This window comes from Eschrichtius robustus, chromosome 11 (genome assembly GCF_028021215.1).
Source record: "Eschrichtius robustus isolate mEscRob2 chromosome 11, mEscRob2.pri, whole genome shotgun sequence".
Classification (NCBI taxonomy): Eukaryota; Metazoa; Chordata; class Mammalia; order Artiodactyla; family Eschrichtiidae; genus Eschrichtius; species Eschrichtius robustus.
In genome coordinates this window covers 86,206,266-86,230,798 of record NC_090834.1, presented here as the reverse complement: position 1 = coordinate 86,230,798, position 24,533 = coordinate 86,206,266, and the positions used below count along the sequence as shown (strand labels likewise).

General features: G+C 38.3%; 1 protein-coding gene across 5 annotated transcripts in view; it reads left to right on the top strand.

The window, feature by feature from the left end:
• Nucleotides 1–24,533, top strand: part of DCDC1 (doublecortin domain containing 1) — a 476,122-nt gene that overhangs the window by 400,434 nt on the left and 51,155 nt on the right. For all 5 annotated transcript variants that reach the window (XM_068555102.1, XM_068555097.1, XM_068555098.1 and 2 more), the window contains 7 exons: nt 956–1,054; nt 4,401–4,500; nt 7,071–7,206; nt 8,793–8,946; nt 12,360–12,518; nt 13,645–13,845; nt 19,427–19,520. In XM_068555102.1, coding sequence (XP_068411203.1) covers nt 956–1,054; nt 4,401–4,500; nt 7,071–7,206; nt 8,793–8,946; nt 12,360–12,518; nt 13,645–13,845; nt 19,427–19,520 — 943 coding nt within the window. The remainder of the gene's footprint in view (nt 1–955; nt 1,055–4,400; nt 4,501–7,070; nt 7,207–8,792; nt 8,947–12,359; nt 12,519–13,644; nt 13,846–19,426; nt 19,521–24,533) is intronic.

Here is a 24,533-nt window from a genome sequence, read left to right as displayed (position 1 = left end):
TCTGTCCTTTCCTATCTTTATGTGTCTCAAAATTATATAGAGATTTAATCTGATCAATTTATGTTTTAAAATGCATGATTCAATCAGGTAATCCAAACGTAATTTGAGAGATTTGTTAATTTGGACAGCTATTCTAGTAGAGAGTATGTGAAACTCTCTGCTAAGTTCACGGAACAGTGTGTCCTGGTTAATCAAATATTCACTTTGTTCTCTACATGAATTAATTATTCCCAAATAATTAAAATACACTGACATACATTTGACGTCAAAACTCTACTAAATATCGTTTAATTTTTCTTGGCTGATTCAGAAAATTTTCTACAGGATCATCAATAGCATTCCCCACACCTTCCCCCCAACCTTTCTGTAAGTACTGGTAACAGAAGATTTAAAAAGGGAGTGTTTTGGCTAACATTACATTTGAACACTATATCTTTCATTTAATAAAATATAAAGATTCTAAAAATACACAATTCTTTCTTACTTGAAAGTTTGAATGATGTATATTCCAATTCTTTTTCTATGATCGTCATTAATTTTTTATTAAAAACATTTTTAGGTTTGGATTGATAACTGAAACAGTATCTGAGTAATATATGAATAAACATATAAATATGAACAGTATATGAATAAAACATCAAAGGCAAAATGAATGTAATCTCTGCATTTTCTTCAAAGTTGATAACTTCACATCTCAGAGTGTTCAACATTATTGGAAAAGGATTCAGATATTGAAAATTTATTTTCTTGTATAAATTGTTCATAGTATAAATGTTTGTGAAGTTTAACATTTAATTGTGATAGTATTTGAAACCTTATTTTTTTAAGAAAGGCATTTATTTTTAGAGTAAATAATGATAAATTAAGACCTCATGATTTATTCACATACTTAAGCTGAATGATAATTGACAATGTATACTGCCATATCAATCAAATCTCGGATCATTTTTTTCAGAAATGTTGACACTGAAAGGAAAGGGAATGTGAAAAATTATGTCACTAAATATTCTGAAACAGAAACAAACCAGACTGGATTTCACCAACTTTTGGAGAGGTAAATACTACCCTAAATGCAAAGGTATATTCCATTCAAGTGCCTGAATGATTATAACACAAAATACATATGTACCTATATAAGAAAACAATTGTTAATATAGTGATTCTGGAGTTTTTAATCTGTGAAATATGTAAGCTATGAGTACATGATACCAATGCTAATTAATATATTTTTCCCCCAAATTTCTAGGTCTGGTGATTTCCCCTAGCTTCTGAACTACCAACTCTGTAAATGTAAATTATCCCCATTAAGAAATATATATTTCACAATTTTACAGCACTTTGGTTTGAATTTGTTTGAACTGAGGGCAGGGTATTTACCTACTTTAAATCAATTTTTAAATGTCACTAATCTATACCATATTTGTGAATTACGTTATAATTTTTCTTTTCATCAATGTTTTCCTACCCAAACAAGATTTATTCCCATAGAATTTGATAGCTGTTCAAAAGTAGAGCACCTGGTATAAACTTTTTCACAAAATATGTCTTGCTGAATATGAGAGTGTAATTTTATAGAATTTAAGGAAAATTATGCTATCCTTTAGTAATTTAATAATTCACTTTAGACGGTTTTGAGGATCTTTTGTTGTTGTTGATTCTTCCATCTGCAAAGCTGAAGGGAAACCTAACAGCATAACAAGCCCCATTTAAAAATAATAGATACAGACCGTTTTTGTTGACATTTAAATTTGCAGGCAACATGGAGTATTGGAAAAACCAGTCCTGAGAGAATGAAGTGAGAGATAAGACTCTGCTTTTCTGGATACTCTGTAAATCCAAGCCACGTGGTTATCAGTCCTAACTCTTGGTGTGAGGGTCAAAGGACTTCATTTTTAGGACCCTTGGCCCCATGTGTTGGGTTGGCCAAAAAGTTTGTTTGGGTTTTTCTGTAACATCTTACGGAAAGACCCGAATGAACTTTTTTGGCCAACCCAGTAACAGAGAAATCCTGAACTGCTCACTCAGTATCTCAGCCTCAGTTTCTTCCCTGTTATTCTATGATGATGCCCTCTCAGGAGGCCATATGATGTAGTAGAAGACCCAGAGAGTTTTAGGTTTGAATTTCAGCTTTTGTACTCACTAGCTTTGTGACCTTGGGCAAGGAAGTTAATCTCCAGGCTCAGTTTCCTTATCTGTAAAATGGGCTTCTCAGAAAGGGTGTGAGAATTAAACGAGAGAGTAGACATGAAGTGCTTGCAGTGCGTGGTCCATTTTAATAATGTGTTGCTGACTTTTATGTGTCAGGTGCTTTACAGGTATTCACACATTTAATCTGTAAGAGATCCCTATGAGATAAGTACTGTTATATCTCCCTTTTACTGATGGGGAAAATGAGGCTCAGAGAAGTTAAGTAACTTCTCCAAGGTTACACAGCCAATACATGAGAGGGCTAGAGTTTGAACCCAGGCAATTTGACTGCAGAGTACACATTCCTTATTAGACACTTAAGAGCCAGTTCTTTTCTTCTCTCTGCATTGATGTTGGCTGGCACCTGAACTAGTTAGAGGAATTCAATACAGAGGAAACAGCTTATCCCGTTCTCTCCAACCCACCTACATGGGCCAGTTGAATTCAGCACTATTAAAATAGGGTTTCCAAAAAAAGAAGAAAGAAAAATCCACCAGCTTCCCCTTCACTTTACGTTCCCACTTGTCCTAAAACTGGTTACTCCCATAGTCCAAACTTCTCCGAGGCAAATGTGAGTGGGAGCAGGTTATCATGATTGTAACTCTCCTTAGGTCATGCTTGGATTTGGGGTGAGAAGCAGGAATTGGATTGGGTCTTTGGGCAGCATCCAGAGAGAATTAAGCAAATCTTCTGGTTGGGGCTCAATTCTCTTACACTTCTCCCTCCCACCCGCCCTGCAATACCTCCACCCGACAATTCCTATGGATGGGAAACCCAGCCTAGTTCTCACCAGCCCATCAGCCTCCAGAGTTGTGACAGGAGAAGGAGAGACTTAATTCCCACTGGCTTATTTCCTTCTAAGACCTCTCAGAAAAATGGAGGACCTAATTATCTGCTCAATTGCTTTATGCCATCTAAGGTAATAAAATTGAGAAATATTTTTCGTACAGCTGAGTCTTCTTGATGAGCATAAAGTCACTTCTAACTCATTTACTATAGACAGTGCATTCTAATATAAAACAGCATTTTTTAGGACACGACCCATCACTCTGTTTAGCTCTACTTCCCCTTCCCCAGAATTCCACCTCTTTACTTCTACCCTAAACTGACTATATAGATTCCAGCCTCTCCACCTCCAGCCCATCTTGCACTTTCCTGACAGTTAACTTTCCAAAAAGCAGATCTGACAACACCATACCTCTGCTATAATACCGTCAGTGACTTCCTGATACTTACGGGATAAAGGCCAGGTTCATTAGTCTGGCATCCTAAGTGCTTTCAGTTGGTTTCCATCTTCTTTACCAGCTTCATCTGGCTCTACCTCTTGTCCACAAACTCAGCTCCAGCCATATAAAACTTCTCTAAGTCCTGACCCTACTTGGTGAACTCCTGTTTATTCATCAAGGCCCACACCGAATGCCACTTCCTTCCCTGAGGCTTCCCTGGAAGAATTCATTGTTTTTCCTCTGGGTCCTCACCTCCCTGGCCAGGTGCCTATGACAGCACCCACTAGTTCATACCACACTTCAGTTGCTGACCAGTCTCTCCCCGCTACTAGAGAAGGAGCCCTTCAGGAAACAAGGAAACTGTATCGTTCATCTCAATATCCACCAGAGCTTGTTTGGGGGGAAAAAATCACTGTTTAATGTTTAACCTGGCCAAAAATTCCTATTTGAAAGGGAGTTAAAGAGCTATATATAGGGATCACTTCTGGTGGAGAGAGATGAGGAACTGCTGGGTGATGGATGTAACTTTGGAGAGAGTAGAACTTCAACAGCAAAAGCTGAGGAAGGTGTTTAATGTAGAAGAGAGAACAAGAGAAAAGGCACACAAATAGGAAAGTGTAGGGGCATCCTGAGGAGTGAAAAATAAATAATGATGTGTTTTTTTGTTTTGTTTTTTTTGATTTGTTGATCATGCTTGGTACTGTGCTAAGCACATTTCATAATCAACCCTTAATCTTCACAGCAATCTTGCAAGGTAAGAAATTTAGGTTTAGAGAGCTTAAATAATTTACCCAGTCTTACAACTTGGAGAAGGAGAATGAGACTCAAAAGGGGGCTGCTGGTTTCCAGAGCCGATCTCTTGACTATCCCACAGTCCTGCTGAGCTAGTTGTTGTTAATGATCCAGGCCCGTGATTTCTTTTATTTCCTCTCTTCTCTGCTGGAAACTTTGCACGTGCAACATCAATTTTTGTGTCTCTTTTTACAGGTGCACTGAAATTTTAAATTTACCTTCTGCAGCTCGGAGATTGTTCAGTGAAAAGGGGAAGGAAATCTTTGCCCTAAAAGACCTTCAAAGAGATGAACTGGTAAAGACATGAGCGTGAAACTGGAAATATTAATATATTGATACTATTAAAAGGAAAGTGTTTTTAAATATAAGACTTCAAGCACCATTTTTTCCTCTTACTTTTTCTCAGAATTATCCTAATTCAGTAACCATCAGAAAGTAATAAGAATAGCTAATTGTTGAGCGCTTACTATGTGTCAGGCATGATTTTCAGGGCTGTATGTAATAGAACTCATTTAATGCTCATCACAACCCCTTTTATAAATGGAGAGGACCACATTATTAACCACTTGTGGTTTCTGCCCTACTCTTTTAAGGGGGTAGATTCTGTATTCTTTTTGAGGCCTTCAAAATGTAGTTATTTAATGATTTCTTACTAAATGATTATTTTACCTTTTCAGAAAAAAAATCATATCTAGTTTTTCACACACTCTATTTGGGAGGTTGGAGAAGGCTGAGAAGTGGAAGGACTTTAGCTGCCCAGCCTTTCCCCCGACTTATGGAATTTACGGTATCAGCTTGAGACGAAAACCTGCCTTGATTGATGCCTGAAATTCTTTGAACAGAGACCCAAGCTTGCACCAAATTACCAGAACTTGACTCAGACTCTGAATGTAAAGACCCCTTGAAAGAGTCTTAAACCCAAGTACCAGTGACTAATAGCAGAGGCAGCATGGCAGAGTGGAGAGCCTCTGTTCTTGGAGTCTGGTAGATGGTGTTGTTTTTTATTTTAATTTATTTATTTTTATTTATTTATTTTTATTTGTGGCTGCGTTGGGTCTTTGTTGCTGCGCTTGGGCTTTCTCTAGTTGTGGCGAGCAGGGGCTGCTCTTCATTGCAGTGCGCGGGCTTCTTATTGCAGTGGCTTCTCTTGTTGTGAAGCATGGGCTCCAGGCACGTGGGCTTCAGTAGTTGTGGCTCATGGGCTCAGTAGTTGTGGCTTGCGAGCTCTAGAGCTCTAGGCTCAGTAGTTGTGACCCACGGACTTAGTTGCTCTGTGGCATGTGGAATCTTCCCAGACCAGGGCTTGAACCCGTGTCCCCTGCATTGGCAGGTGGATTCTTAACCACTGCGCCACCAGAGAAGCCCTAGACGGTGTTTTGAATTCTAATTCTATCACTGCCAATTTTTCTGTTTGTTTGATTTAATATTTTTGTTTTTCCTGCTGTGCTTATTCACTGTGTTATTTTAGAAAGAATTTAAGGTAGATGCATTAAAACATACGACACAAAAAGGTAAATTTAACTTAAAGATAAGTCGATGAGGTCACCAGGGCTAAGGGAGTATGCGTGAAAGGATGAGATGGATCCAGGAGTGATGGTTATAAAGACCTACATATTTGCTAGAAATGAATCTGTCAACTGTTCTGAGCCACCGACATGAGGATTGAAACATGAACAGTTACATGATTAAGTATGTCCATGAGAGAAAAAGAACCCTCTTGATCAGAAAGAAGATATTTTTGAGAAAGTTTTCCCTAGGTCCACATACAAAGTACATATGTAATTATCAGTGAGTGGCCTCAAAAAAGGCAACATTGAGTTTCTTTTTCTTTTTACCGAGTCTTTCTCAATATATTACTCTACTTTTTCCTCACTTCAAAGAAATATGTATTTATTTAAGGACATTTAGGAAGTACATATAATCAAAATCAAGAAGAAAGAGTATCATCCATAATTTCAGCATCTAGAAATATCCACATTAACATTTTGGTGCATATACTGCAAGTTCATTTATACCAGTGGTTGTCAGAGTTTTCTGTAAAGTGTCAGATAGTTAATATTTACAGACCATATGGTATCTATTGAAACATCAGCTCTGCCATTGTAGCACGAAAACATTCACAGATAACATGCAAATGAGTGGGCATAGCTGTATTCCAATAAAATTTTATTTACAAGAACTGGCAATCGGCGAGATTTTGTCCTCAGCCATAGTTTACAAACCCCCAGTTTTTTTTTCAGTGTTTAACTTTTTATTTTTTATTTTTGTTTTTTTTAACATCTTTATTGGAGTATAATTGCTTTACAATATTGTGTTAGTTTCTGCTGTGTAAAAAAGTGAATCATCTATATGTATACATATATCCCCGTATCCCCTCCCTCGTGTGTCTCCCTCCCACCCTCCCTATCCCACCCCTCTAGCTGGTCACAAAGCACCGAGCTGATCTCCCCGTGCGATGCAGCTGCTTCCCACTAGCTATTTCACATTTAAACCCCTGATTTATACCCACTTACCTTCCCCCCATCCCTCCCTTCCTTCTTTCCTTCCTTCTTTCCTTTCTTTAAAAAATTATTTTTTCTACAACTTTTTATTTTGAAATAATTAAAGATTCATAGGAAATTGCAAAGATAGTATGGAGAAGTCTTTTTTCAGTACAAAACCCTGTAGATCCATCAAACTTGTTGCTTTTATCAATAGTTTGTGCCTTTTATCACTGAGTATTATTCCTTTTTATCACTGAGTATGGTGCCATAGTTTGTTTAACCATTCACCTGTGGTAGGGTGTTTTGATTGTTTCCAGTTTGGGCTATAATAATGCTGCTGTGAGCAATTGTATATGGGATTAGAGACTCATTTCTTTGGTAGGTGTATGTTTCATGTGGAGAACATTGGATCAATCCTGATCTGTCCATTGCTCAGCAGAAGAAGCAAATCTTCCTGAGGAACTTAGCATCAGATATTTCTAAAATTCAAACTTTCTGCAGTACACGTAAGATAGAGGGTAAGCATTGGAATTACTTACTTTATATATGTACAGCCAAAAAAAAAAAAAAAACTTGATGATATTGCTTTTTTAAAAAAAAATCCAGGTTTGTTCAAACAGGTCATATTTCACCCCTGCATCTTGCTGTTTAGCTTTAGACTAATTTTGATATTTAACAGAGTTGCATATTTTAATTCACACTGTACTTTGGATGTGCAGAGAAAACATACTTTCTTTATTTTGTCTTTAACAAATTGGGCCTTCTTTGTGAGCCCCAGGTACCCCCATCAAGGAAAACTTTAAATGTACAGTCAGGTTTAAATTTGTCCCATCCATTAATTTAAATAGTCCCTTTCGGGAAGGCTTTCAGATTTCTCAGTTTCCAGACTCTCACTTTAGTTCTTCTCTAGGATGGAAGGAAAGAACTTGGGGTGCAGATCCTCTTGCTTTCTGGGCCCTGCTGGCTGAAGTCCATGGCTGGGTGACAGTGTTCCATTCTTTTGGCCCAGATAATGCTTTGGGTGGGCGGTACTTCCTGCCTGCCTCAGCCTCCCCTCTGCTGCCTCTGGCCCTCTGCAGCCGGGTTGTGGTTGGGTAGCCATCTCTCAAATCCTTGCTACAGAACCTCTTGACCCCTGCTTGGCAGCCACTTCTGGAAAGCTCCCCTGCATGGCTCTTAGTAAATCCTGGGTCATGGCTGAACTTCCCAGAAACCAGATCCAGGTTCATGTGGCTATGCCACAGATTGGAGTGGTGAGGACAGCTCAAGAGGTAACTCACCACTGTGTCCTGAACCACAGGCAATGTCCTCAGTGTTTCCTTGTCTAGCTAAGATTCCTGCAGCAAAGCCTGTAGGCAGAATCATGACACCCAGTGCTGGTTTTCTGCTTTCCTTTGTGTTCTGCCACAGATCCCCTCAGGCCCAGAAATGGTAGGTTTCCTCCAGGTCAACACTGAGATAAGCTAAATGGGAGCTAAAGGCTTTTGGAAAAAACCCTAAATCATGACAGTGTCATCTGACTTACATGGCCATTGTCTTGTGCCTGAATGTCAAAACTGTATTTGTACTTTTGCTTTCCTTTTGTAACAATTCTCATTTCTAATGGTATTCAACCTTCCCTTAAGGTTACCCGAGGACCAGGACAAAGGCCCTATATATAGAAGAGAAAAATCATTAGTATAATTTAAAACATTATCTTATTGCATATCTTGAACACTGTACATTAAGCTTTGCATGTGTCTTTTAAGGCATTGGGAACTTTCATTGAGGAGTTTGGATCCCAGAGAATGACCTAGAGGCGTACATCTAAATAATGGAACCCATTTGAATAGTTAGAATTTATAACTAACTTATTTTTGGAAAGACCTATTTTTTTAGCACTTTTGACTGAGAATGTCTTGAGAGGAAAGAATTTACAAAAATTAAATTAAGTGAAATCCAATTTATTAGTTTAAAGAGCAACTATCAATTATACTTAGAATGTATTCTCTTAGACCAAATAGCTGGAAATTTTCTGCATTTTTATTTTAACACGTGTTTTCAAAATCCTAGTGCTCTGAGATCATAACTGATATGTCCTTGCAATTTGTGCATTTCTCCTCAGCTCTTGTTTTAGAAGTCCAAAGTGACATTGTGTTGGGAGCCAAGCTTGCTGTGCGGAAACCAATTTTTGGAGAAGAGAAGCAAATTTTAGAACCAGAGGGAAAGCAAGTGCAAAAAAATGCTTTAACATCGGGAAATGCTTCCAGTGAAATTCTGTAAGTAATCAGTGTGGCCAGAAAAGTTACCTGGTTCCTATTTGAACTCAGCTCATTAGCTCAGTAACACCACAGAGCCCATGCAGGGAACCCACGCCAAGTTTATGAAACTAATGGAAGTTGAAGAGCTGGTATTTAATTAGTTTCCTGGCAAAAGGATAGAGCTGGAGCTTCAGTGTTCAACCACCACAATGATCTACTTTCAGTAATTTTGTTATGATGTTGCTATTTTTAAAAGACTGGAATCTTAGAACTGGAGACATTTATTTGAGGAATTCATCATGTTTTTGTTTCCATAAACATGGACTTCAGGAACAATTATGCTTCTTCCTTAATGTAGGTTTAAGTTGAATGAATGTTAATATAAGTTATCATCCTGGATTGCTGAAATAGCTTTCTGATTGGTTTCTATCTCCATAATCTCCTCCTTCCAATTCACCTTGAAGTTTTGTCTATGGACAATCTTTCTAAAATACAATCCTCTTTATACAGTTCTTCCATGGCTACCTATTGCAGACAGAAGACAATGTTTAGTCTGGAATCCCAAGCCGTCCTGACCCTGGTCCAGGCCTGTCATTAACCCTCATTTGGACCCCCATGCCCACCTCCACTCCACACTTTTTCCTTGTGCCACATGAACTCCAAGCTCCAGCTGGGCAGCTACAAGCTGTCTCTGGACTGCGGCCTACTCCACTGATGCACTGCTGCAGGCCTCTCACCACATATTCATTTCTCTTCAGCTGACGTGCCCCGTCCTCGGTCTGTGGAAGGATTCTTTATCATTGAAATCAATCATGATAATGACTGTACTAGCAATGTACTTATCAGTTCCCTCCTCTCTACTCCAGCAACCACCACCAATTTGGGAATTCCTTGAGGGCAAAAACGCTGTCACACATGTTCTGTGAAGACCAGGATAACTGACTTTTGTCATCATTTACAGAATAAATGAAGGAATCATTGAATTAGTTTCCAAATTATAAAACCAAAAATAGCCGGTCAATTAGCATTGCAATAACTGAAAATTAATTTGTATACAAATTAATTTTCATTAATCATTGGTATACAAGCTGTTTTAAACAACTGTTTCTATCCTCAATTACAAGAATATTAACTTTTATGTTAGGAATCAGACTTCCTCATTTTGATGGGTAATTCATCTGGTCCTACATCCTGACACTAACAAAGGCACCAGAAAGCCTTTTTCAGAGAGAGTGATTTGACCTATATTGTATCTTCCTCAGTTGTTAGAGAATTGGCCACGAACTTTTCTAACATTCCCTTTTGTTCTTCTTCTAAAGAATGTATCTAGCCTCTGAGTTATCATACTGCACTTGGAAAAAAAAATAAACAGAAGGTAAAAAAAAAGAAAGCATCTTTGAGAGCAAAGATTCCTGTTGTTCTGATTCATAGATTTCATCAAGGCCTGAAATCCTTGAGCTGAAAGTCTTTGAGTTCACTCAAAACATAATGCAGGCGCATGGTGACTATACTTAATAATACTGCACTGCATATTTGAAAGTTGCTAAGAGAGCAGATCTTAAAAGTCTTCATTACAAGAAAAAATTTTTTGTAACTATCTGCAGGGATAGATGTTAACCAGACATATTGTGGCGATCATTTTGCAATATATACAAATATCAAATCATTATGCTGTACACCCAAAACTAATATAGTGTTATATGTCAATTATACCTCAATTAAAAAAAAAAACATAATGCAGGAATCTCCTGCACATTCTAGGCAAGCTCTTTTGATCCAGTCTCTTCTTGAATACTCCTAGGAACAGGGAGATCACTATTTCACAAGGCAGCCCATTTTAATGTTGAAATAATAATTCAGAATACCTCTATCCTTCTATGACTCCATTGGTAAAGTAGACCCTACCCCACCTCACCCAATTTCCATCACAATTTCCTGTTTTATTCCACTTGTGATATTCACTGTTTGTTTATTCATTTACTTATCTATTATCTCTCTTCTTCCCACTAGAATGTAAGCTCCATAAATCCTGAGAACTTAACTGTTTTGTTCATCACTATATCCCCAATACTTAGAACTCTGTGCCTACAATATAGTAGATGTTTAAGAAATGTTAGTTAAAGGAATGAATGATTAAATAATGACTAGTTATATGAATGAATGAATGGACATGAATCAATAAAGCAAGATGTATTTTTAAATGGCTGTTCTAAAATTAACTTGACTGTACTTCATTTGCTTGGGAGCTGAGGAGTATATAGATATCCCAAGTTAGAAAATCCCATCTGGATTTGGAGGAAGAATCTTGTTATGTCTAAGAATGACTTTTTTTTTTGTCTGTTTCCCTCAAAGAAATGGAGTTGGTGGGAAAGCTGTGTTTTTTCTTTTCAACACAAGATGGCACTGTTGTTTCTTTAACTGTTAATGAGATTTTTGTCTTTAGAAGCTGCTTGTGCTGCAACTCTGAATAAGGCTGTTGTTAACCCACCAATTTCATATCCACATGTAATACTTTTGTTACATTTGAAAAGTGTATGGTCTGCTCTGCTAAGGCAGGAATTGTCCCTGGAGATTTGGGTAATTCGATATTGCTTGCAGTTACATCAAATTACCACAAGCACCTTGGCGACCACAGCCTCCCCCAGAGAACTTTATTTACACATATGCACATTTAGAGTGCTGACATATGCTTGCTGCTTTGCCTGTATATTTATCCTGCCTTCAGCAGAGCGGTCCTCATATTGTGTCATGATCCCACAGAAGCAAGTGTACCCTAAACAGTGCCTGGAGATTTGATATATTCAGATCTGCATGGTGGTTATGTTTCCGTTCACAATTTCATCTTAATAAGAGGCCACAAGGCTGACTCAGTTATTCATACTATGACTATTTACTCTAAGTGTTTTTGCATATTATTCTCTATCAAAACCTGGCACGTTTGTGCTGGTGCTATTTGAGTCTCTCTAGATTTTTCTATTGAGAGGAAAAGTTATTAAGATTCCTTAACATTGTCTATTGAGTAAATTTTATGAAACCTAGTAATCTAGGTTGTCTGTTCCAGACAGAATTATGACACATTTGTGGAGTAGGCAAGAGTCTCATTACACGTTTGTTATGAGTTTCTAAAACTACTGAGTAGTCTTAATCTTATTTTTGAAATATAATACATGACCCCATTTTTTTTTCCTGAGTAAATATAACAAAGATGAATGCTGTTTATTATGTGATTGAGGATTCATTTGAGCTTTATATTAAAAAATCTACATTGTGTATTAGTAGGATGTGAATTTGCAGTGTTAGGCACCATTATGGAAATATGATTTCCAGATCCACCAGTATCATTCAGGATATTATCAGACTACACCTCAGAGAAAATTCTGTGAGTATAAATCAGATTTCTTAGACTTCTGTTTCCTTCTGAACTTTGATAGAGATTCACATGCAAGAGCCCATCTCCGAATGAAGGCTTGTCACACACTTCTCAGGTATGCCTGGCAGGAAACTTCTCATAACTTTGATGAAGATGACAGTCTTCCAAAGAAAATGGAAGAAGAGCTCTTTGAAAATGTGGAACCAGAGAAGAAATACAGGTAAAAAGTTGCAAGGGATTCCTGTTAGAGATTTCTACCTGGTCTTAGATTCACTCACTTTAGGGCAAAAATATTACTGAAGATTTACATTACTGTTAGTTGCTCTTTACATCAACACACACATTTTTGTGTTTCTTGTGTTTTTGACTGAAGTATTTACAAGTACTGGTGGCAAGTACCTTCTCGCTTTAGCTGTGTAATGTAATTTCTCTTTCACTGGTGTCTTTTCTATTAAAAGGTAAGCTCATCCATCTTTGCCTCCTGAGAACTTAGGACAGAGCCTGTATATTAGTTGAATGAATGTGTGAATGAACTTATGAATAAGCATGTAAAATGCCTTGATGTCTTTAAGAAATTAGTAAAATGCAGTTTCTTCCTTTTTAACTTTATTTTTTCTCTGGTCAATGTCCAATGAAATGACAGGAATCTATAGTACTTGGTATTATTCCATAATCTTTATACATTTACTTAATGTTACAGCAGTTTACATGAGTTAAACAGTTTTGGCACTTCAACACTTAGCATTAGTCCATGCACATAGTAGGGACTTAATAGACATTTACAAATTAATTGCCAATGCATTGTGATGTTTGATAGGTTTAAGTCTGCTTAATGCCTTAAGAGATATTTAAGTATGAGATTCCTTTGAATTAACTTATTAGCGTATCATTATTTTCATTTATGATATTCTATGAGTTGTTAGGGAAGATTCAAAAACTTGGAGAATGGGATTCTATTTGCCAGGGGTTCTGTAGTTAGAGGATAGAAATGATCATGATTTGAACAGAACTCCTTTATTTCTCTCTGTTCTGATTCATTGCCCTGTTCCTACTCCTACCTCTTTTTCCCTTTAAATTATCTCAGGTGAATTTTTTCTTTGCTGATGAATTTCTCATGTTCTCTTGGAAAAATATTTATTTCTAATATAAAATAAACTCAGAATTCTACTTATTACATCAGCTTGACAGTGCAAAGCAAATAACATTGCTGCTGTCCTGATGATAATGCTTCCCCATTATAAGTGAATTTGGTTCATGGCGGGTCTCTTGCCAACAGAACTTGCTATCTCCAGCACATCAGTGCACAGGACATTTTTCTGCCACTAATGGGATTTTCTTTATCTCAGCCATTCTCCAAAACAGAGTAAATTGCAGAAGGTTTGCCACCAGCAGTTTGAATACAGAGATGGGCAAATTATAAGCTATGCTTCTCCTCAGCTAGTCTTGGGGGTGCAAGGCCCCAACCTGCGTTCAGGCATGGAGGTTGTTTTGGTGGAGAAAAGAGCAGATGATGGTCATCAACACTGGAGGCACAAGGAAGACAGCAGGTAAACCCATTATATTTGAGCCTTAATATATCAAAAGGTGAATAGGAGCCTAAGAGATCCAGCATGGTCCCCACAGACCAGGCAGCGGTATATTTGAGGACTTTGGATTTTCTATTTAATGTAGCCAATAATATTTTTAACCTACTCAAGGAAGAGAAAGATAATGAAGTCAAATGTAAGCGCTCAGTAGTCTACACACCACTCATCCACTACAGATTCAGGTAAGAAACGTGAAATCTAGCCTACTAGGTTCATAGTTTTAATGGGCCATTGAGGTCAAGAGAGAGCTAGACTCTCATCTAATTTATTTGTGTGATTTGAAAACATCATAAAATCAAGTAAGAATTCTAAAAAGTCCCATTTAAAAAAATTTGCAGTACTTTTCATTAACACAGTCTTCTGCACCTCCCCACATGCATGCCTTCCCTCCCTCCCCTACTTCCATCATATAACCAACTGATGTGGCTTCCACTCACACAGTGAAATCGAATTGAATTCTTACCCTAATCAGATATATCAACCCAGTGCAATGGCTGGCCCTTGTTTGGATCTAGCTTGAAGCCCACCACTGTCAGAAAGGTTATTTCTGAGACAATCAGAAGAAATTTAAAATAGTCTGGGTACCAGATGATGTGAAGGAAGTCTTGTTAATTTTGTTGGGTGTCATAATGGTTTAACGGCTATGTTTAAAAAAAAGTCCTGATCACTTGGATGTATATTGTAGTATTTACAGATAAAATTAAGAGAGATCTCAGCTTTGTTTTAAAATATTCTAGCAAAGCAAAAATTTTTTAAATGGGGACAGGGGGAGGGGATGAAACAGGCATGGCAGAATGTTGATAACTGTTGTGTCCGTGGTGGTTTCTTATACATTTCTCTCTGGTTTTGTGCATGCTTGAAATTTCTTTAACAAGAGAGATAACAACTCCTTGGTTTTTAGATGGTTTGCTTCAAAGACTACCATTAGTGTTATATGGTGGGGCTCCAGGGCCCTCTTTAGTCTCTTGAAATACTACAGAAAATGTGTTTGTGTATCTGTGTAATACTTTTCTTTTTTTTTTTTTCTGGGAAAGAGCTGTGATTTTTGGATTCTCAAAAGGTGTATGATGCAAAAGGCTTAGGGGATCGCTGCTTTGAGAGAGATTGTATAATCTTCAGCAGGCGGCAGCAGAGGGCCCAGCATGGACAGGAAAGGAGCTAGCCTTCCTCTGCTCACTGTCTGAGATTCAGAGCTGCCAGCGAGGAACACATGCAGCCTTGTTTTAGAGACAGCTGAAAAGCCAACCTGTAGGCAGACCTGGTGAATGTGTTCTTTTGCCCCATTTATCCTAGCTAAGCTGACTTTGCCACAGGGGAGCTAAGAAGCAGGCTTTTGGCCCTTTGAATGGTTTGCTTTGTGGAACCAGAATTCATTCATTTAGCTGCAGAAGATTATCAAGGGCAGTGTTTTAGGTGCTGGTGCTTTAGCAAAGAACAAAACAGATAAAAATTCCTGCTCACGAAGCTAGCTAGTGCTACCCCATCTCTACATTTCTGGAGTTTAGAGCTGCATCTTACTGCCTTGGCTTTCTGTATTATAGTAGAGGTCCCGCCTGAGCCTAAGATGGAATTCGAGCATGGCTGAAGGGCTAGGGTGGACATGCGTGGGGAATGAGAGAAGTGACCCAAGGCACTAGACAGCCACACTTGATAAGTTTAACTCAGGAACACTTGGTCATCAGAAGAGAGAGCAAGTTCTGAGTCCTGCTCAGTGTCTGTACTGCTTTTGGTTTTCACCCGAAGTGCTGTGGGGAAATCAGGAGGACGAGAAGTAAGTTTACTTAAGTAAAGTTTACTTAAGCTTACTGTTTAAGTAAAAACAAAGGGAAGCTTGCCTAAAACTCTATGCACTCCCTCGCTGCTTTGGAAAATCTAACCACATGTAACACCAAAGAGGATGGTCTCTTCCGATTTCCTTCCACTTTACAGAACGCTCGGCAGTGTTGTCGTATTGAGGCCTCCCCATGTCAAGCCGTAGAAGAGAGGGACAGTTGGAGGGAGATGGTGGTATTGACTGATCGCTGGCTGGAAACTGCAGAGTCCGGAGAGAAGAGGTGGAGCCGTGAGGGGGAGGGGCAGTGGGACAGGGTTTGCTCCTGAGCACATGGGCCACTGTCTAGGGACTCCCACAGACGCTTGGGCAGGAGAGGTTTTGCGGAAGTCTTGATGATTAGATGTGGGCATCATTCAGAGGAACGTATGTCCCATGGCAGAAATGTCTGTATAGTGACAGTAATTCTGAGCTTTCTTCTACATTTTCCCTTGACATTTTGCTTTTTCTTTTTCATGTAATTGGGTGTTGAAACCCATTTGTTCTGATAAGCTGGTGAGGCCTGGAGAACCTTGAGTCACACTATGTAGCAGAAACCTATAGAAAATTCCATTTATGTGAACCATAGTCTTTTGATCTTCCGTATTTTTCCCAGGCAGTAAATTAGCATTTATTGAGGCAACTGCCCAATGAGAATTTGTGTCAATAGAGCAGAAGCCCAGTAGCTCACTGCCAGCATGATGGGAGGTGCCAAGTGCTATCACTGTGCCTAGAATTTTCTACCATTAGTCCTTTCATTCAGTCTTTTGGGTCTTGAATTACTTTTTCATTTTGGCCTTCTATTTAAAATAGAGAATAACTAGGAAATCTGATATCTTAAGCAATTATCAGCAAAACCTCTTAAGGGAAATTTTGACTATGAGAACAAGGCCTAGCTGGGAGAGCACATAGTCTAGGAGAGTAGTATAAGAAGTGAGCAAGGGGGCACTGGCAGGCAGTAGGAGATTACCAAAGACACACTTACTTGGTTTCTAGCCACACAGAAAAGTGGTCCAGGTCAACTTTTGAGATAAATGGTATCTTTCTCCCATTTTCAACCCTGGCACAATCTGAATTAATCATTTGGTCTCAAAAGGGAAATATGAAAAAAATGCTCAGGGAAAAAAATCCCCTTCAACAAGATCCAAAATTATAAAAGGGAAAATACAGTGTCATGGAATTCAGAGCTGAAAGAGATTTTGAAAATTTTCTAGTCTTAGTCACCTGATTCTAAAGCTAGGTAAACTGAGGCTCAAGGAGATGAAGTGACTTGTACGCACTCGCACTGTGGGTCAGTAGAAGAGGCCGTGCTGTCGTGCTGGGATATTTCTGGGACACAGAGTCAGTTCTCACACTGCCGTTTGGCACGCAGTGGGCTTTATGTAGAAGTCTAAAAGCCCAGGCTTCCTGCGGAATGTAAGCACTCCTGCGATGGGCAAGTGACAGTTGACAGTCCAAAAAGGAAAAGAAAAATCAACGCTATCATGGCTGAGCATGGCACTGAAGCATGGGAGAAGTTGCTACATCTATTCTAGGCAGCAAAAACAGAGAAAGCTAGGTAACTAATCTAGACACCTCAGTAAATTGTTGCAGGAAATATACAATCATTCATTCATCTGACTACTATTGAGTGCCAGTAAAAATGCAAGATGCAAACTATGCCACATGCTGAGGCTACGGAGATGAACAATATTGAATACCAGCTCTCGTGCTGTGCACAGACTTGATAAATGCTAAAAAGGTATTTGATAAAATTGAATACCCACTTTGGATTTAAATTGACACTTTGTTAAATAACACTAGAAGGAAGAAACACATTGTAAGATTAATAGTGATTGTCTTAGGAATATAAACGATGTTTCAAATTCTGTTTTAATTTTTACTATATTTTCTAGTATTTTGTAAATGCTTTACAATGAGGATATTTTGTTTTATGTTCAGAGATTTAAATTAGATATCTAGAATTTTTTGTCTTGAAAGGAAAAATACGTTACTCTTATCACAGATCTCCCCCACCCCTGCTTTCTCCCCTTTCCTCCACTCCCACATCATTAAATTTTATATTCAGGACTAGTTATATTTTCCACAGCAGGAATACCACTGCTGGTCTGTAATGTAACTATGTTGACAGACATAAAGAACTGGCTTTTTCTATACAGACAATATCCTTGAATGTTTGGTCTATGCTTGCTTTTAAGCGATGTACGGGAAAGAATTTGAGGGTTTTAGCTCTGTACTTTGCTTTCTTTCTTTTCAGTCAAGGAGGCTTTATTTTAGTTCCAGTATAAGATAACTTAAAAATATTCAATATATATTTTGGACTTTCAGGGAATACTCATTTAGAAAAGAAGAATTTGAGGGAAAGCTATAAAAAAAATCACAACAATTGATAATAGTAGCTCATACTAAGTGCCATGAGCCAGACAATATTCAGTGCATTTTTTAAAATTAATTAATTAATTTATTATTTATTTTTATTTTTGGCTGTGTTGGGTCTTCGTTTCTGTGCGAGGGCTTTCTCTAGTTGTGGCGAGCGGGGGCCACTCTTCATCACGGTGTGCAGGCCTCTCACTGTCGCGGCCTCTCTTGTTGTGAAGTACAGGCTCCAGGCGCGCAGGCTCAGTAGTTGTGGCTCACGGGCCTAGTTGTTCTGCGGCATGTGGGATCTTCCCAGACCAGGGCTCGAACCCATATCCCCTGCGTTGGCAGGCAGATTCTCAACCACTGCGCCACCAGGGAAGCCCCCAACGCATTTTTTTATGCATTAACTCATTATATTCTCAGGACGAAAGTCCTGTGTGGTATGCACCATTATCCTATTTTACAGATGAGGAAACTGAGGCACAGAGTTGTTAAGCAGGTCTTGAGATATACTCAAGATTTAAACTCGGGCATTGTGGCTCCAGAATCCATGCTCTTAATCACTCTGCCACATTGCCTCTCACAACAGCAAAACAGGTGAGGAGAGTGTCTGGGTACAATCTGGAGACAGAAAACACACAGTCATTTAAACAAGGGATGTTTAACATAAAGAATTATTAAGCTATGCTAAACGAGTAACTATCAGATTTTTTTAAAAAAAACCTCTATACAGTACTCTAGGGCTGAGGGAGTTGAGGACAAACTAGGGATTGGGTCCCTCCCTAAGGCTGGAGTTCAGAGCTCATTGGAAGAAGTATGGGTGCTGTCCACTGGATGGCAGGGAAATGTGTTCGTTTGCGTGGCCAGATCTGTTCTGTGGTTGCTGGGCAAGCAGGAAGCAACCCTCTGGAACTTACGTGGGTGTGCAGCTACTGCTGGGCACGTGGAGATGCAAAGGTACGGGGTTGCTGGTACAGCAGGAGGTCTGGAGCACGTGGTGTCCATGTTGGGAGGGCCATAAGCGGATGATCACCAGGCCAGGCCTGGGCTGTAAGGGTATTAAAGGACCATGTGCATTCTGGGCACGTGGCTGGGACAGAGCATCCCTGGACACCCTCACTCCCAAACACTGACCCCAGGCAGCAGCCAGAAAGAACAGGAGCGCCCCTTTCTCCTTCAGCGTTCTTCCAGCACTCTGCACTGAGGAACCTCAACATCGTGCTTATGGTGGGGGAGAAATGCCCAAGGGATTTCACATCCATTAGCGCAGAGTATGTATGGAGCCAAGAGGCAACACACAGATAAGGGGCACAGAGGGAGTTCTAAACTGGTCATGCTGCTTTGTAATGTGCCTAATCCTGTTTTCCCAAGGACCTTTCACCTGGTGAGTAACCCAGACCTGGTGCTGGCAGTGTCTATGACCAAGGCTGAAGATGAAGTCTGTGGCTATCCGGTTATTGCTCAGGTAAGATATGTAGAGGCTAAAGAGTAATTATAGCCCTTTATTTAGTTAAATTTAAGGAAAGCTCCATGCTTCCTTGTTGTGGAGAAAGAAAATGGCTGTCATAGAAACCTATCTTGAATGCCATTGTTAAAATATTTACAATAGTCTGCCTAGATTTCAAATTGAACATGTTCCTGTAGCTCTGAATTTAGTTTAATCCAACAGATGGTGACTGTGGGCTTGCTGCATGTCAGGAGCTATGCTAGTTACTTAAATCAAATCCAATGGCAAGCGTGAGAAATTATCCCAATAGCATTCAGAGCGTCTCAGTTGTGGGTGCAGTCAGGTGAATGGCTATTAGATGCATGCATTTTAAGTTCAATGATTTGGAGACATAAGCAAGTCCCCTCTCACCTGGCAACGGGTGGGAAAGACCGTGGTCAGAGGAGTCTTTCAGGAGGGTGTGAGCTCTTCAATGCTAATTCCACTGAGACTCATTTGAAATATACTTTCAACATACTTTTGCAAATGCTTATAGCAGCCAAACAATTTTTGAAGACACCAGAGAAGGCTGGCTTCATTTGAATTTTGGGTAAAGACCTATGGGGTTGGTTTTTTCTTTCCCACGTTTGTCTGTCATCCTCACTTACCAAAGACACTCCTAGACGGGTATATATTCTTCCTTGTTAGGAGGAGAAAAAGTTTAGGAGTGTCCCTGCTCTGCATTTACTTTCTGTGTCCTCCACAGTATTTGCCATCTTTGTGTTGAACAGAATATACTGTCTCCAAATAACATTTGTTTTATTCCATATTTTAATAACAATGAGGCAACTTGTTTTGCAGGTCCTGAATCCAAAATTGGGATATAGCAATCTGGATAAATACCAAAGCTTAATTAAGTCTTCTATCCTGACGATAAATATGGACTAAAATTTTATTCTAGGAGACACAGTATATATAACATCAAATTTTTCCCTGTCAGGTGCCTCTTTGGCACGGACCACAGTGAGATAAAACCTTATGCAGATGCAAATTTTGTACCTTAATCTGTTTCATAAAATTATAGATATGGATGTTTTCTCCTAAGGTTCCCTTTTTATAAGAAATGAGTTTGATCCCAAAGTTTATTTATATTACCTTTCAAGAGTTTTTTCTTTGCTTGGTGTTTCATTTTTATTTCTTGAAGCAATCAGTTTGTGAGAATATATTAAAGTTCATGTAAAATAATAAAAATGAGACATGTTAAGTTAATGTTACTAAACCCCCTCCCTGTTCCTTGAAATATAATCTTTGTTTTCCATACCTCTGAGGGATGCTCTGTTGTTTGACGTATTAAATCAATTCTTGAGACTCGTTTATTTTCCTCTTCACTATCAATCTCTCCTTGGTAAAGTAGGTATTATTCATTATAAAGTTCCTTGAGGTGTCATGATATGTTTAGTTGGAACTAATCTAGTGGTTTCAATTCCTTGAAATTGAAACTACTCATTTTTTTAACTTATGCTCAAACCAAGTTTTATAATTAGAATAAAGATGCTGTTTCTAATACATAAAATGGAGTGTACTCACATTTTTTTTAAAAACCTTCTTGATAACCAGTGAAATGTAAATTAAAATATCAACAAGGTGCTATTTTTCATTCATTAAATTGATGATGCTTTGTCAAGAGTGTGAGGAAAAGAGGCCATTTCGTATAATATTGGTGGAGGGGTAAACTAGAATAACCTTTCTAGAAAGCATTTGATATGATAAAGCTTTATATTATACATCATAATTTTTTTAATGATACTGTTCCTTTTTTTTAAAATTTTATTTTATTTATTTATTTTATACAGCAGGTTCTTATTAGTCATCCATTTTATACACATCAGTGTATACATGCCAATCTCAATCGCCCAATTCATCACCCCCCCGCCGCTTTCCCCCCTTGGTGTCCATACGTTTGTTCTCTACATCTGTGTCAATTTCTGCCCTGCAAACCGGTTCATCTGTACCATTTTTCTAGCTTCCACATATATGCGTTAATATACAATATTTGTTTTTCTCTTTCTGACTTACTTCACTCTGCATGACAGTCTCTAGATGCATCCATGTCTCTACAAATGACCCAATTTCGTTCCTTTTTATGGCTGAGTAATATTCCATTGTATATATGTACCACATCTTCTTTATCCATTCGTCTGTCGATGGGCATTTAGGTTGCTTCCATAACCTGACTCTTGTAAATAGTGCTGCAATGAACATTGGGGTGCATCTGTCTTTTTGAATTATGGTTCTCTCTGGGTATATGCCCAGTAGTGGGATTGCTGGGTCATATGGTAATTCTATTTTTAGTTTTTTAAGGAACCTCCATACTGATCTCCATAGTGGCTGTATCAATTTACATTCCCACCAACAGTGCAGGAGGGTTCCCTTTTCTCCACACCCTCTCCAGCATTTGTTGTTTGCAGATTTTCTGATGATGCCCATTCTAACTGGTGTGAGGTGATACCTCATTGTAGTTTTGATTTGCATTTCTCTAATAATTAGTGATGTTGAGCAGCTTTTCATGTGCTTCTTGGCCATCTGTATGTCTTCTTTGGAGAGATGTCTATTTAGGTCTTCTGCCCATTTTTGGACTGGGTTGTTTGTTTTTTGAATATTGAGCTGCATGAGCTGTTTATATATTTTGGAGATTAATCCTTTGTCCGTTGATTCATTTGCAAATATTTTCTCCCAATCTGAGGGTTGTCTTTCATCTTGTTTATGGTTTCCTTTGCTGTGCAAAAGCTTTGAAGTTTCATTAGGTCCCATTTGTTTATTTTTGTTTTTATTTCCATTACTCTAGGAGGTGGATCAAAAAAGATCTTACTGTGATTTATCTCAAAGAGTGTTCTTCCTATGTTTTCCTCTAAGAGTTTTATAGTGTCCGGTCTTACATTTAGGTCTTTAATCCATTTTGAGTTTATTTTTGTGTACGGTGTTAGGGAGTGTTCTAATTTCATTCTTTTAAATGTAGCTGTCCAGTTTTCCCAGCACCACTTACTGAAGTGACTGTCTTTTCTCCATTGTATATCCTTGCCTCCTTTGTCATAGATTAGTTGACCATAGGTGCGTGGGTTTATCTCTGGGCTTTCTATCTTGTTCCATTGCTCTATGTTTCTGTTTTTGTGCCAGTACCATATTGTCTTGATTACTGTAGCTTTGTAGTATAGTCTGAAGTCAGGGAGTCTGATTCCTCCAGCTCCGTTTTTTTCCCTCAAGACTGCTTTGGCTATCTGGGGTCTTTTGTGTCTCCATACAAATTTTAAGATTTTTTGTTCTAGTTCCATAAGAAGTGCCATTGGTAATTTGATAGGGATTGCATTGAATCTGTAGATTGCTTTGGGTAGTATAGTCATTTTCACAATATTGATTCTTCCAATCCAAGAACATGGTATATCTCTCCATCTGTTGGTATCATCTTTAATTTCTTTCATCAGTGTCTTACAGTTTTCTGCATACAGGTCTTTTGTCTCCCTAGGTAGGTTTATTCCTAGGTATTTTATTCTTTTTGTTGCAATGGTAAATGAGAGTGTTTCTTTAATTTCTCTTTCAGATTTTTCATCATTAGTGTATAGGAATGCAAGAGATTCCTGTGCATTAATTTTGTATCCTGCAACTTTACCAAAATCATTGATTAGCTCTAGTAGTTTTCTGGTGGCATCTTTAGGATTCTCTATGTATAGTATCATGTCAACTGCAAACAGTGACAGTTTTACTTCTTCTTTTCCAATTTGGATTCCTTTTATTTCTTTTTCTTCTCTGATTGCCGTGGCTAGGACTTCCAAAACTATGTTGAATAATAGTGGTGTGAGTGGACATCCTTGTCTCGTTCCTGATCTTAGAGGAAATGCTTTCAGTTTTTCACCACTGAGAATGATGTTTGCTGTGGGTTTGTCATATATGGCCTTTATTATGTTGAGGTAGGTTCCCTCTATGCCCACTTTCTGGAGAGTTTTTATCATAAATGGGTGTTGAATTTTGTCAAAAGCTTTTTCTGCATCTATTGAGATGATCATATGGTTTTTCTTCTTCAATTTGTTAATATGGTGTATCACATTGATTGATTTGCATATATTGAAGAATCCTTGCATCCCTGGGATAAATCCCATTTGATCATGGTGTATGATCCTTTTAATGTGTTGTTGGATTCTGTTTGCTAGTATTTTGTTGAGGATTTTTGCATGTATATTCATCAGTGATATTGGTCTGTAATTTTCTTTTTTTGTGACATCTTTGTCTGGTTTTGGTATCAGGGTGATGGTGGCCTCATAGAATGAGTTTGAGAGTGTTCCTACCTCTGCAATTTTTTGGAACAGTTTGAGAAGGATGGGTGTTAGCTCTTCTCTAAATGTTTGATAGAATTCACCTGTGGAGCCATCTGGTCCTGGGCTTTTGTTTGTTGGAAGATTTTTAATCAGAGTTTCAATTTCATTACTTGTGATTGGTCTGTTCATATTTTCTATTTCTTTGTGGTTCGGTCTTGGAAGGTTATACTTTTCTAAGAATTTGTCCATTTCTTCCAGGTTGTCCATTTTATTGGCATAGAGTTGCTTGTAGTAGTCTCTTAGGATGCTTTGTATTTCTGCAGTGTCTGTTGTAACTTCTTTTTCATTTCTAATTTTATTGATTTGAGTCCTCTCCCTCTTTTTCTTGATGAGTCTGGCTAATGGTTTCTCAATTTTGTTAATCTTCTCAAAGAACCAGCTTTTAGTTTTATTGATCTTTGCTATTGTTTTCTTTGTTTCTATTTCATTTATTTCTGCTCTGATCTTTATGATTTCTTTCCTTCTGCTAACTTTGGGTTTTGTTTGTTCTTCTTTCTCTAGTTCCTTTAGGTGTAAGGTTAGATTGTTTATTTGAGATTTTTCTTGTTTTTTGAGGTAGGCTTGTATAGCTATAAACTTTCCTCTTAGAACTGCTTTTGCTGCATCCCATAAGTTTTGGATCGTCGAGTTTTCATTGTCATTTGTCTCTAGGTATTTTTTGATTTTCTCTTTGATGTCTTCAGTG